The sequence below is a fragment of the Durio zibethinus genome, chromosome 5 (assembly GCF_047325235.1).
Source record: "Durio zibethinus cultivar Kanyao isolate XHJ-2024 chromosome 5, ASM4732523v1, whole genome shotgun sequence".
Lineage (NCBI taxonomy): Eukaryota > Viridiplantae > Streptophyta > Magnoliopsida > Malvales > Malvaceae > Durio > Durio zibethinus.
The window spans coordinates 29,697,348-29,712,256 of record NC_143166.1 but is presented as its reverse complement, the minus strand read 5'-3'; the positions used below and the strand labels follow the sequence as shown (position 1 = coordinate 29,712,256).

At 33.9% G+C, this 14,909-nt stretch overlaps 1 protein-coding gene and 1 pseudogene across 2 annotated transcripts; both read right to left on the bottom strand.

Moving 5' to 3' along the window:
- Positions 1 to 5,832: 5,832 nt before the first annotated feature.
- On the bottom strand, positions 5,833 to 8,148 carry LOC111282626 (transcription elongation factor SPT4 homolog 1-like). The gene is made up of 5 exons (XM_022870788.2): positions 7,864 to 8,148; positions 7,675 to 7,766; positions 7,505 to 7,560; positions 6,995 to 7,056; positions 5,833 to 6,226 (listed from the first exon to the last, which is right to left on the bottom strand). Exons 1-5 carry the CDS (start codon positions 7,951 to 7,953, stop codon positions 6,176 to 6,178), a joined length of 351 nt encoding a protein of 116 aa, XP_022726523.1. The 5' UTR covers positions 7,954 to 8,148; the 3' UTR covers positions 5,833 to 6,175.
- A 2,429-nt stretch (positions 8,149 to 10,577) lies between these two features.
- Positions 10,578 to 14,813, bottom strand: LOC111282627 (WD repeat-containing protein 26 homolog; annotated as a pseudogene). Its single transcript, XR_016342255.1, has 5 exons — positions 14,712 to 14,813; positions 13,120 to 13,949; positions 12,590 to 12,691; positions 11,326 to 11,970; positions 10,578 to 10,933 (listed from the first exon to the last, which is right to left on the bottom strand). The product of XR_016342255.1 is annotated as a WD repeat-containing protein 26 homolog (transcript).
- Between the last annotated feature and the right edge of the window lie 96 nt (positions 14,814 to 14,909).

The window sequence follows — 14,909 nt, the reverse complement described above, 5'->3', positions numbered from 1 at the left end:
CACCATTAACGGTATGTTGTCATGTTTAGAGTACTTTTTTTCATTTTGCCTTTTATAAAAAATTTTAGCAATGTCCGTATCCATATTCGTTTTATCTCTTATCTCTTTACTGACTCTTTTTAGCAGTTTCTCTAAAAAAATTATCTCTGGAGAGGCTAAAATGAGTTCAGAGGAGACACCATCATATTTAGCAACTATTATATTTTGGTATTTTCTCTTTATTTATCTTTATTATGGGTTATTTTGTTATCAATGCTTTATTTATCACAAATTTTAACTTGTTAAGAACAAATTAGCTCAAACAAAAGAGTTTTTAAAATAAAATTACCTTTTACATATGTATTATATATAGAAGTAAAATTGCTAAACATTATTACATGTTTGTATTTATATTTTAAAAATACTATTTGATTCTTTTGAAACTTTTTTATAATGTATTTTTTTACTCATTAATAATGATATAACTATAAACTTTCATGTATGTCTTGTTATTCACTACAAAATCATACTAGTTCAAATCCAACTTCTCAATTACTTATAGCTGTGGAAAGTTATATTTTTTTTATTCCAGTCTTGATTCATCATCAATTCCTATGGCTTCTATTGAGAGAAATGAAATGGTCAATGATGAAGGAAATATTGATGTTGAAAATGATGAAGTTGAAATTGTTAATTATGCAAAAGAGCCAAGAAAAAAGACATCAAATGTTTAGCAAGAATTTATAATAGTTAAACTTGCTAATGGGACTGAAAAAGTGCAGTGTAATCATTACAAGGTCAAGCTTGGTAAGAACAAATATGGTATATCTATGTAATACAAAAGGCATTTAACTAGTTGTCTTATACATCAATTGACTAAACGTGGGTAAAACACTCTTTATCTGTTGCCACAAACATCTAGATTAGATAGTATGAGTTGTATTCAGACTTGAAAGTATGATCAAGCAAAGATAAAAGAGATTGTTTCTCATATGATTATGGCTTATGAGTTACCATTTACATTTACTAAATATGAGTTTTTCACTTTATAGATGAAGATTGCAAGTCCTCATTATCAAAGGATCTCTCGTGCAATAATCAAGCTGATTGTTAGACAAGTTATAAAGTAGAAAAAAATAGGTTAAATGCATTATTGAAAATAATTGATAGAATTAGCATTACAACTGATATGTGGAAGTCAGGTTAGAAGATTTAATAGATGGTGTTGACTACTTATTTTGTGAACTCTGATTAAAAGTTGTAAAAAAAAGTTTTAAACTTTGTTGATATACCTCATTCTCATAGTAGAGTTGTCATTTATGATGCGCTATACAAATGCTTGCAAGAATGGGGTATTGAAAGAAAAATATGCACAATTAGTGTGGACAATGCTTCTTACAATGATTTAGTTATAAGGATGTTGAAAGATAATCTTTCTTTTCATAGAAGGCTTTATTTGGATGAAAAATTATTTTATGTTTGGTGTTGTACGCACATCTTAAATCTTTTGGTGCATGATGGTCTTTCTACAATTGAAGAAATAGTTAAAAATGTAAGGGAACATGTGAAGCCCATCACAGTATCAACTCTATATTTGAATATGTTCAGTGATATTGTCAAACAGCTTCAGTTGCCTAGTAAGAGGTTGATTTTAGACTGTTGCACACGTTGAAATGCAACGTATGCTATGCTGTCATGCACATTAAAGTTCAAAAAAGTATTTCGATGATATAAAGCAAGAGATTTAAGTTACTCCAACTTGCTAACTAATGAAGATTAGGTGAAAGTTGAGAAAGTTTGTTCATTTTTAGCATTTTTTAATGATGTTACCAACATCATCTCAGGTAATAAACATTTAATATTTCAAGTTTAAAACTTTTTTTTTCATTTATGTTATAAATTTATATCATTCAGTTTGAATATTTATTTATTTTTATAATTACTAGGTTTTGAATATCCAACATCAAATTTATTTCTTCCTGAGCTTTGGAATATAAAATAATTGTTGGATGAGAAATTTATGAGTGAAGAACCTTGGATGAGACTAATGACTATGCAATGCAAAATAAATTTGATAAATATTAGGTTGAATGCAATTTGTTGATTTTTATTGTTGCTATACTAAATCCTAGAATTAAGATGACATTAATTGACTTTACATTTTATATTATCTATTCTAGAGAGGAAGCTCTTAGACATATTAAAATTGTGTGTGACAGCTTATATGAGCTTTATAAGAAATATGTAGATGCTTATTAGCAACTAATATTGGTACACCTATGGAAAATGATGCATAAGAAAGTGGTATTACCACCAATGTTTCTACAACTTATGGAATTAAGAAGGGAAAAGCTATTTTAATAAGGAGGTCTAAGTATGAGAATTATGTTAGGAGTGTGGATACAATTTACAATGTTAAGTCTGAACTAGATACATATTTGGAAGAATGGGTGTTCATTTGCAAGGAAAATTCTGGGGAATTTGATGCTTTAGAGTGGTGGAAGGCAAATAACCTTAGGTTTCGAAATTTATCCAAAATGGCTTGTGAAATTTTGTCTATTCCCATAACCACAGTGGTTTCAGAATCAACTTTAGTGTTGGTGGTAGAGTTATTGATGCATATCGCTCATCTTTAGAAACTAGTATAGTGCAAACATTATTTTGTAGTAGTGATTAGTACTGAAACTTCTATGGCCTTAAAAGAAAAGAAAAGGTAAGTAATTTTCATGTTCTTTTTATTTGTTATATATTAGAATTTTATAATAGTTTCTTATTTAATATTAATTTCTTATATAGGCTAAAGTAGAAGTTAAAAGATTTCACTGTTTTGAAGTTTAAAGAACTTTGAAGGTTATTTAATTTCAACTTTTAAAGGTAAATATTTTTAATAACTTAAAATTTACACTTAATTCTTTAGTGCATTTATACCATTTACAATTCTTCTTTTTTGGTGAAACAAAATTCTCATTTGGTATTTTGGAGATTTGTGGAGGAACTTTTTCTAGCTCCAGATTTTTTTCTTTGCACTAGCCACTAGCAAAAATTATGAAGGTAATATCGCTATGTAAATCTTATTGAAGTTGTAATGATACTTTTTGTTTTATGGGTTTCAATTTATGTAGTTCTCGATTAACAATTGAAGAATGAAGATGTTGAATTTAACTTGTTGAAGTTGAATTTAAGTTGTTGAAGGCTGAAAAATGAATAGTATTTTTATCGAGATTGATGGTTTACTGGTTGAAATTGTCAATGTTAAATTTAGCATAATTTATGAGGCTAATGGAATGGCTTGTTGATAAATAATGACCTCCTGGTTCTTTAATTGATTTTTTCGATGTGAAAGTTGCTAGATGATTTTGTATGGTTAAGATCACTTAATTTTTGTACAATAAGTTCTTTGATTAATAATTTTTGAAAGTTACTGGACAATCACTAGTTTATTGGGTTTTAGGTTTTTTTTTTTTTAAGATTTTTTATTTTCATTTTTATATAGGATTTTATAACTTATAATTGTTTATTTGTTTGTTTGGTTAGAGTTTGTTTATTGTTCATGAACATAATTTATAATATGTTCATGAACATGTTTGTTTATGTATATTCGTGAATATATTCATTTAATATTTATGAATAAACTCATTTAATTTAAACGAATTAAACACAAATGAACGCGAATATCTTATTATTTAAACGAACAAAGTTCTAACACAATTAATAAATTTTTTATCGAACATGAATCGAGTTTGAACAACTCTAAAAATAAATAAACAAATTACAAACATATGTTCGTTTGTTCATGTTCGGTTCATTTACAACCCTAAGATACTATATATTGGAACCCCTCAAGGGATGGCTGCTTCTTTCTAACTAGTGCGCACAAGCTTGCTTTTCAAACCGACCCCTCGACTGAATCCCAACCCGAGCGCAAGTGGATGTGGATTTGGAAACAACACATCCTATCAAAGCTCAAGTTCTTCTCGTGGGAATGCGCCCACTGTATCCTACCAACCAGGCTTTTCCTTACTAGGAGAGAAATTGTTTCTATATCGACTTGCCCCCTATGTTACAATTATGAAGAAAGTCTCGATCACATTCTCAGACGCTATCCCATTACTTTGCCTCTTTAGTAACTCACCAAGGTCCTGCAACAGCTCACTCCTTTCTTTGCTTGCCCCCTCCCTAAGTGACTCGAGATACACATGACTTCTAAGCCGCCCTACCATACCCATCGCATTCCCTGGAAAGTCATTTTCATCCACTTCATTTGGGAACTTTGTCTTGCTAGAAATGCAATTATCTAAACGCCAAATCTTTTCCTATCATCACCGATCGTACCATTAGCTGAACGATGGAGTTTTATCTCTGATCTTACAATGGCCACAAGGCCACCCATCCCACTTTTTATCGTCGTTAAAGTGGTCCTTTCTTGCCATGGGATGGCACAAACTCAATACTGATGGTTCTGCCATTGGTAATCCTGGTAACGCTAGAGCTGGTGCCATCATTTCTAAACCATGATAGAAATTGGATTGCTAGCTCGGTTAGACATGTAGGCAAAGCTATCAGTGTGGAAGTTGAGCTCTGGGCTCCGAGGGATGGCCTTGCCCTTGGTATTACTTTGCCTTGAAATTGAACTTGAAGCAACTGCTATCATTAGTCTCATATCCAACCATTTGTCCACTAACCACGTGCTGGCCTTTGATGTGTGATTACAGGGCTTTACTGAATCAAATCCAATAGAAGAAACTCATCCATACCTTTCACGAGGGAAACCGCTGTGCGGATGCACCTGATCGTAACGGCAGTGAACTCACCCTGGGGACTTTTGTATAAGAAATAGTTCTACATGTACTCTGCCTCAAACCAACTTTCTGTTACTCATATTTGTCCACGGAACTTTCATCGGCCCCCCCTTTGGCCGACGCTGTAGGAACTGTTTTGTACGCACTATTTAGTTATTTATGCTATGCTCCTTCTGTAAGAACCCAAAAAAAGAAAAAGCATAATTTTATAACGCAAAACCACAAATTGTTTTACTAATGTGGGATTCATGACACGTGTCCCCACCGTTTGGACCCATATGGGCAATACCATACCCTTCATTTATTGCCTATTTTTTATTTCCCAAAACCAAAACAAAAAAAAAAAAAAGGAAAAATGATATCCAGTTGATGCACGGTATAAACAAGGCCTCGAAATGGAGCAGCACCAGGTAGTCCAATAAATTGAATTCTTAAAGGAAATTCTGGTTAAACTGTTACCCTTTCTGCAATGAAATTACTATGATTTGTGGGCATCTCGAAGCCAGTGAAGCATGCATTAGAGAGAATCTTTCACCTAACAATAAAGACAAACATCATTTCCTGCGTTCTTTTACTATAAGCAGCACGCTCTAACCTTCATCGTTTGTTTTTGATTAATATGATTTTAGTTAGTTGGAATTGGATTGTCAAATTTTGTATGTAAAGCTACCAAATTTTGTCAAAAATAATTTTTAACGAGTTCACCAAACAACTGAAATTAAAAATAGTATCAACGGACAAAAAAATTCACCCCACTACCATTATACATACTCTTAATAATATTACAACAGTTTATCCCTGAAACTAAATTCAACTCACCTCTTAATAGTTAGCTACCTGTAATAATAACTTAATTACATTAACTACACTAATTTTCCGGATCAATTTTACATCCAGCTCCAAAGTTTAGCAGAGTCTATTTTGGATACCCACTTTTCAAAAAGTCGCAATAAAATCAATTTCCCAATATATCAGTCCTCTGAAATTTTCATCCATGTGATTTCCAATCACTAGAATTGTACTACCGTGCCTGTAACCTTTTAAATTTCAGAAATAGGACCCAATTTGCCAGATTCCATGCTTCTTCCAACTAAATTCTGAAAAAGTTTACTTATACAAGTTCATTTTAACACCAACTACCAAATACAAAACCTTTTTGTAGATAACTAGTATGTTTACAAGGTTGTCAAACCCAGGAACTGTTATAATTCATTGTTAGCCAACAGAGCAAAAACTTTATTGGCCAAAAAAAAACAGAGCAATGCTTTTGCAAAATATCCAACACAGTTACTTTTGTCCTCCTACATTGCTCAGTAAAATGCAATTCAGTTTTTCAATCCTTACCAACATTCAGTTTTTCAATCCTTACCAACAATGTCATCCAGACTCTCTCTGTCTCATACCCGTTTTGGTGGTACATACTGCACGTGCACTTCTTCACATAAATTCTGTATGAAGGAAAACAACAATCAATGTAGGAACAGCATAATACCCCAAACACAGAAGAAAACGGCTTGAAACTTTAATAAACAAACAAAAAAGGTTGCAAGTAGATATATTCTTGTTAGGCAAATTGCTTTGTAGTAAAATTTTAATAAATAGCCACTGATTTTCTTGTTGGTTTTATCAAAGATACCAGAAAATATTCAGGGAACCGATAGCTGGGTAGACAGAAATTCAGCCAATATCCTCAATTTCATTAGCCCATTGTCACTTGCCAGCACCGAAATCATCAAATTTATGGCACATGGCATGGGTTAATAGATAAGATTGAACAGGTTGAGCAAAGTCAATCTCCCTATACATGCATATCTTATGAAAACTTATTAAATGTGTATAAGAGGGAATAGATTATATTCCCATCACAAGATACCTCCTGGTGCAAATGGATAATATGACCTTAATACTTAAATATACAGTAACAACAAGATTGAATAGAACAAGCAAAGATATTGAACTGATCTAACGATTCCACTGTGGCACGCAAGGATGAAAGATGACATGCGAATGATGGAGAAAAGAAACTGAACATTATCATAGACCAAGAGATATAGATATTTGAACAGGTCACACTATTAACATGCCCCCATTGTGTTCCATATTTAGCATCCTCCACATTACTTTTGTAAAAGGTAAGTAGAAATGAGCTAACTGGCATAATATTTCCTAGGAAATAAAAGAAACTAATGAATTTCACTTAGGATGAGAAACCATACCTGCAAGTCCTCGGGAAGTGCCTCTGAAACTGCAAGAGTGTAACAACCAGGGACAAATCTTCCTGTGAAGGATTTACAGAAATGTCACATACCCAAAATATCTAAGAATACACTAATGTATGCATATAGTTTCAAAAGGCATCAAAAACAAGAAAAGATGTAAGAATAGGATACAAAGAGCGATTGGATAATCTACTATTCTGTGGTGAAAAACTATCATTGAGATGTCAAAAGTCCGGTGCCTTATAGAGTTCAGAAGCATTCCTAGAGAGTGCATTAATACAACAATCATCCTAGAGAACAGACTTCAAATCCAAGGTTTACACATTTGTATATGGAAAATGAAGAACAACAGCAAATTAAGCTCACACCATAAAGCATCACAACAGATTTCTAAATCATACAAGCCTTCGTTCTGCAGGAAAAATTCCTCCACAGCAAAAAAAAAAAAAGAAAAAGAAACAGAAAACTTTGTATAATATACTAAAAAAAAACCAGTGTAGAACAAACCAATTCGCAGCCAACGAGCAGCCCAACTTCTAGTCGGGTCCATCACAGAGATTATCCTAAAAAACCAAACAGCATATCACATTTAGAGCAATGCTCAAAGAGATAAGAAAGATACATTTTATAGAAAGGGTTTTTTTTTTTTTAAAGAACAAAATAACGAAGAAAGATACCCATTGAAATTAGGAGTGGTGCAATCGACTACGCGTTCATTATCCTCATCCATCTTAAAGAATGGGCAGTTTTCACATCCTGATTCCCTAAACTGTTCAATTAAATAGCCACAAAACAGTAATCCAAATTCCTCAAACATGAAACTTTTGAAAGCGAGAAGAAACCGTAACTGGAAACACAAAAATTACCTGATCGTAGGTTTTGACGAGGCGGCAACGAAGGCAAGCCCTGAGTTCGTGTCCGAAGCTCGTCGGAATTTGTGCGGGCGCGCTTCCCATTGCTCTTCCAGTTCCCTTCCCAAGGAATTCCAGGTCTCAGTCTTTAGCAAGGAAAATTCAAAAACGAACGATAGGAGACCTTTTAAGAATTTTGATCGATTTCTGATTTTTCTTCTCGTTCGACGACTCAACGAAGCACAAAGAAGCGAGAGAAGGAGAAGTTGCTAGAGCTTTTAAAATGGGCCATGGCCAATTACCGTGGCCCAGTCTCAAGACCAGATTTAGTTAACCCAATCACCTAGCCTTATTTTATTATTCAGGCGTTTGCTTGCCTAAATTTTTGCTTGGTTATTTGTCCATTTTGAATAATTATAGTCATATTAGGATATTATGATTCGAATCATAATAATTGATATTATGATTCGTGACGTTAATGTTAACATATTAAATATAAAATATTTTTTTATTTTTATAAAATTTACATATTATATTATAATTCATATGTTTTTTATATTAAAATTATGCGATCGAACAACATTAAAATTATTTTTTGGTCGAGATTAATTTTTTCGTGCTCATTTCCATCATGAACAACCCAAGATAACTAACTCGTGGCGCACACGTTTGCCCTTCTTGCTTAACCCCATAAGGTCTCTCATAAACATCAAAACTCGTTGAGGGAAGACATTCACTCTTGTCATTTAACTAGCAGCTAGTTGTCGAGAGACCTCAAGCACCCATTTGGTGGTAGCCAAGACTCGGGGCCTCAAGTGCCTACTCATCAGGGACACGTATGGGGCATTCACTCCCGATTCTCATTGGGATATCCTGTTTTAGCATAGTGAAATCATCATATCCGCACGCACCATTCGAAGCTGTCGTACTTAAAACCCTGAGGCATCACTGAATGCAGGATCGCCACCAACCTAGAGTCACATCAAGCACGATGTAAAAGCCCACAAAGGTCACACTTCAAGATCACAACTCATAGCCTCACGTAATGTTGCCCACAAGCATGATGGACACTCGACATCATGCTCACATCTCATCAGATACTCGAATGTGCTGCCTCAACTGCAACACACTTCCTCATGTAGAACCATAAGGGTTTAACAACTTGCTTGCTAGCCTACTCGTCCCTCGAGCTCATTGGTGCTTTTCTATGCAAGCACCATCATATGATCTTTGGTTTCAACTCATGGAAGGGAAATTGAGAGGCATAACGAATGTTATGATGCAACCCCACAATCTAATACTAAGGTGCAATATTTATCGACCTTAATCGTTTTTAAATTTATTATATTTTGAGAGACATTGTGTCACATTTGTAGTATTATCGTATTCATTCACTTAAATATATGTATTTAAAAGTAGCTCACTTCATATTAGTAGATCCTTCCTTACCTGCTAGTTAAAGGGTGATGAAAAGCTAATATTGATTATCCCTTTATATAGAGCATAGAAGCTTTTAGAGCTTTTTTATTGTGAATCATAACAATATTTGAAATGAAAATACTTTTTGTCTAAGCACTTTTAAAACCTAACTCAAAGCTCAATAAGCTTTCTTTTAGTTCCCATGTTGCTAGCATCCAACTAGGAATTGTATTGAAACATATATCCGTTATTTTTTACATATTTGAATTCAAATTTGTTTAATATTTATAATATTTCAATTCGTTTAAGTTTAATTATTATATAAATCTGACTCCATTTAAATAAGTATTATCTATTTAAATATTTAAATTCGTTAAAATATTCGTTTATTTAAATTTTTGTCAAAAATATAAAATAAACAAAAATTTAATTTAAAATCAAATTCACTTTTAATTAATAATAAATAAAAATTATTTTTTAATGTTTGAAACCTTCTATAAGTATAAAATATTATATTATATTATATATATATATATATAAACAGATATGAATATCCATTACTATTTATTAAAATTTAAATAAATTTAGATATTAAATATTTAAAGAATAATATTTATATCCATTTCAAATCTATCACAAATTATAATTTTTTTTTTGAATCTGTTAATTATTTATTTTTAATTGTCCTAATCCATTAACGATCCATTTTTTAAACTATCTAAATATGATATAAACGAATAGAATAATAACGAATATCCATTTTCATCTCTACTTCCAACTCACTGCTCCTTTAACCCACTCGAAGTTACTCGTATCAAGGCTCGACCGGGAGAGCCTACCAAGCTGTCCGGCTCCAGGTTCATCACAAGGCTGCCGGCTTCAAGGTCAATGCTTTACCCACACACTACTCGGGGATCACCATCCCAGGGACTAGGTCTCATCCGCTGCGGGGGGGACCGAGACTCCTCCGCTGCCCCGCATCAAGAGAATCATGGCAGAACCAACGGCATAATTTTTGTTAAAATTTTAAAACATCGCTTTTATATATTTTTTTTCTTATCATCTCATTATATCATGTTTAAAATTATTTTGTACAAATTTAAAATTTTTTCTTTTTCGAAATTTGAAAACATTACTGAAAAATGGAATGTACCTCAAGCTAATTATAAGCCAAGTGATCTACTGTAAATTTTATGTTTTACAAAAGCTTTTCTCGGAACACAAAAAATAAAGTTGAAAACTAATCCAACAATGCAGCAACCAACATCAGGATCAAAGACAGTAAGGGAAAAGTAATGGGTTATCAAGCTGAATGTGTCATAGCAGATAGCATTTGGGTTTTTGCCTGCTTTTGGATGTTAAAGAACAGAAGCAAATGATTGCAGGATTTACACAAATGTTAATTAAGGGGTTACAACTTGAGGAATCATTTGACAGCATACAAATTGTTTCAGCTCCTTCCATTGCAGTGGTGGATGCTACCATTGCTGTGGTCTCTGTATTTCAGGTTAAAGAGATCTAACCCCCAAATTCGAATTGTTCGGTCATCACTAGCTGAAGCCAGCATGTGAAGATTTGCTGGATTCCAGCTCACACAGTTAACAGCGCCAGAATGTCCAGGCAGTGCCAATAGAAGCTCCCGTGAGCACCTGTGCCATATGTAAACCTGCAACAAGAAACAATAAAATGCAAAGACATCTTCTTGATAGCAACTGAACATACATATGTGAAACTTAATCTATGATAAAAACAATAACAACTAGAATTATAGGAGTTAAAAAATAGCGAATGAACAAACTCATAACAGTTAATGACAGATGATCCCACTAGAGTGAATATTTAAAAGGCTGACCATCAAACTGGTCAGAGAAAAGCTATACACCTAAATGACACTAACAGACTATTCTTGGACTTGCCCTTCAAAAGCATGTGCTCCAAAGCCAACTGACTTGTGAAAGTATCAAACAGAACAAATTTTGCAGATGGCAACAATTTGAAAATAGTAATATTGATTATGTTCACCTGAAGTTGTTTGTTATCAAATCATATTTTCATGACATAAAAGAGGAGTAACTGTGAATCCTCACTACCACTGGCAATAAAAGCTTGCCCGAGTCCACCAAAACAAGATCTAATTATAAATCGGGTTTGTTTGTGACCTTTGTACTCTGATACAAGTTTAGGATCACCTTCTATGCTCCACAGATGGATTTCTTGGTTTATAAGATTAACCAGTAAGAATTTGTTGTCTTTTGATAATGAAAATGAAGTAATCAAGTCCACCTCTTTAATCAGTCTCTCAAATTTTGCTTCCCTGTCAAGCAACAGTATAGCAGACTCTCTGCATAAGCCTATGATCCTCTTAGCATCATCAGTTATTGCCACATCAGAGATTCTAAGAGTCCTCTGTCCTTTCCATCATTCCAGCTCTCTTCCTTCCAAATCCCAGAGGCAGATGCTCCTGTCAGTCATCCCAGAAAATATCCCTCTGCCATCAGGGAACCATCCACAAGAAATGAAACCAACACCAGATTTTTCATAAACATGAAGGCATTCTCCAGAACTGACATCCCAACGCTTGATAACCTCCTCCTGTCCGCAAGTAAGGATTTGGCTGTCATCCAGACTCCATGAAATGGTTGACACTGGTTTCTGATGACCGCATAGTGTGTGCTTCAGTGACACCAGACCATTTTCTTCAACCTAAAAAGTTAAAAATAATAAATTTATTACAAGAGGATGGTTTGAAGTTGAATGTAGGGTTATCAGCATTGTAGGATATATTAATAATGCATATAAACTTCAATATAATTGGTTTAGAACACACAATTTCCTCAAAATATTCTCAAGAGAGCCTAGCTCAATTAATACCTACTAAAATCCTTGGTTATAGGATCAAGGCCAGTGGTTAAAACCTCAGCAACAGCTAGGCTCACTAACAACATTTGATGAAAATGACACACAAGAATTTGCATGCCAGCATGCAAAATAAACATGAATATTTCCAGGCCAATAACAAGGGAACCATTAAGGTCGCACAGCACAAGGCGTATACAGTGCCCAACATTGTTCAGTCATAAATTATTTATTGTCATTGAATTATAACAAGTTAACCAATTAAGCAAGCTCTGGCACGTATCATTTGATCTTATCCATGTTTCTTCTTTACCCCACAGCAATAATAAATTATGACAAAAAGAGAGAAAGGGGCACAAAATGGAAAAATCCCACAAATGAGTGCTACTTAGCTAGCTAAAACATAAGTAACTTGGAAGAGGAAACAAAAGGTAAATGCAAAGACAATTATAAAGAAAAAGCTTACCTCCCATATAATTGTTGACTGATCCTTAGATGATGAGGCCAAATATTTGCCGTTATGTGAGAATTGCAGAAACCAAACTTCATCATTGTGTGCTTGTAGTATCTGTTCTCATTTATATAAACAGAAAATTTTCACTATTGCATTCTTTTGTTAGCTGATGAAAATCAAATGCACAGTATGTATTATGACAAATTAGAGAAGCAGCTAAAAATTCAAATGAAACAGGTAAGTCCCTTGATCATAAAACCAAGATGAAATTAACAGCAACAGTAAGAATACCAAAAGAATAAAAGATGGCTACTGAACATAGCTGGACTCTTAATCAAAGAAGGCAACTTCTCTAAGTATAATACCAAGAACCAACACAAATGACTGTTTCCACAGGCTAGACGTTGCTAAAACCAGTGACCTGCAGAATATATTACACCATAGATCCAAAAGATAAAGTCCAATTTATTACCTGTTAAGAGAAAAGGCATCTAATAAGGACTGCAAAGGCAGCAAATTAAACTACCATTACCTTGAAAAACGCTAATCTGCAATGTCTGGGAAGGAATCTGATTTTTCCTGCACTGGTGATCTGAGTACAAAGAGATCACTATCCGAGGAATTATGGAACATGCAAGCCCCTCGTTGAACATCAAGAGCCCTTTCCATTAGATGCTCTAACCTTTTTTCAGGAATGACTATTGCGGCAGGAACCAACTTTTGTAGTTTTTCTAGAATCTTTGACCTTGACTTTATCTCCTCAGTATCTTGACCAGAAATCCCAAGTCTTACACATTGCAAACGAGAGATGATACAGGCAGCAAGCTCATGAACCCGGTTCGGATTGACATGAAGTGGCACAATCTCATTCCTTAGTGTGTCCAATGCAGCAGCAACTCTTTCCATTTTCAAAAGTTCAAGGAACTTCTGTTCCAATATCATGAAAGATGCTGATTTCATGATTGTTTCATCCGAAAGACCAATCATTTAAAATGTGGCCACACTATCCTCCCACTGCCCATCTGTCACTTGCTGCATAAACAGATTAACCACTGAAGAATGCAATGGTATTCCCGATTCCTCTTCTAGAAGGGCACCGCTTTTATCATAACCGAGTGAGTACAATGCCCTAATTATAATTTTGATAAATTCTGCCTTTTTTATAACACCTTGTGAACCAATTGTTTCCCCATCCCCTTGGGAGGCTAGAGGCCTAGCCATCTGGTCTCGCAAAGAACATGAAACAGGTGCTGCATTCGAAGGATCCTCTGGCAAGCTCTTTGATTCTTCCAAGGGCCCTTTCACACGTTTCAAGGGTGGTTCACTATCTTGTATTACTCCCATGAAATGCCTAACTCGACCCAAAATTTTCCTACAAGTCAAAAAGCAAACAAACTATGATAGCATTCACATTTGAATAGTAGCTAAGTAACAAAATAGCAGGTGCTAAGTCTCTAACATCAAGCATTTAATTGATTGACAATAACAGTATCATTGCAATATAACATAAAAAGAAAAGCTCCAAACAACAATTTTCTAAAGATAGAAAAAGGGGGACAGAAAAATAGTTGCAAGTAAAACAACCAATGGCCCTTCAGTTGTCAGAATTAAGGACTCATTTGACTGATTAGAGTTAGTGGGAGTAGAATGGTCATCTTTATACTTCAAACTAAATCAAAACAACACAGTTTAATTAGTGCAAATTATTTATTTCACAGGAATTTCTGCATAAACATAATTAAAAATGGTCAATGGGAACAAAAACTAAACTTCCTAACACCAAAACTCACCAACTTTCCAAAGAAGGAAAATTATAATCTAAAACAAGAAAGAGTGAATTTTAATGGTAAGTAAAATAAAAATGAGCTAAAATTATTTTTTTATTAAAAGAAAAAAGAAAGAAAATTCTTTCATAGATAGAAAGGCAAATTCAAATGTTGAACAAAAACAAACAATAATTTCTCAATAAACAATTCGTGAAGTAAGAGGATTAATTATAAAAGGTTTTTAGGATTAAAATCCAGGAAAAATAAATTCATAGCGGAAGACATTCCCCAGTGAGAGGAAACGGAAAGGAAAGGGAGAAGGCAAAGAGACACTCGGTAATTGAAGATTGAAGGAAAAATGGAATTACCCAAAAGCACCACTACTCAAAGCTATGCATATGGAACAGTGCAAAATTATCAATTACTAAAATATTCTTTTCTTTTTTTCGCTCTTGATTTTCTGATTTTATTTTCATAGTTGGCAAATGGCAAAGGGCAAAAAATTTAAAAATGAAGAAAGAGCAAGGCTTTGGGTTGGAGACTTGGAGTCCGAGTCCCATCCCCCG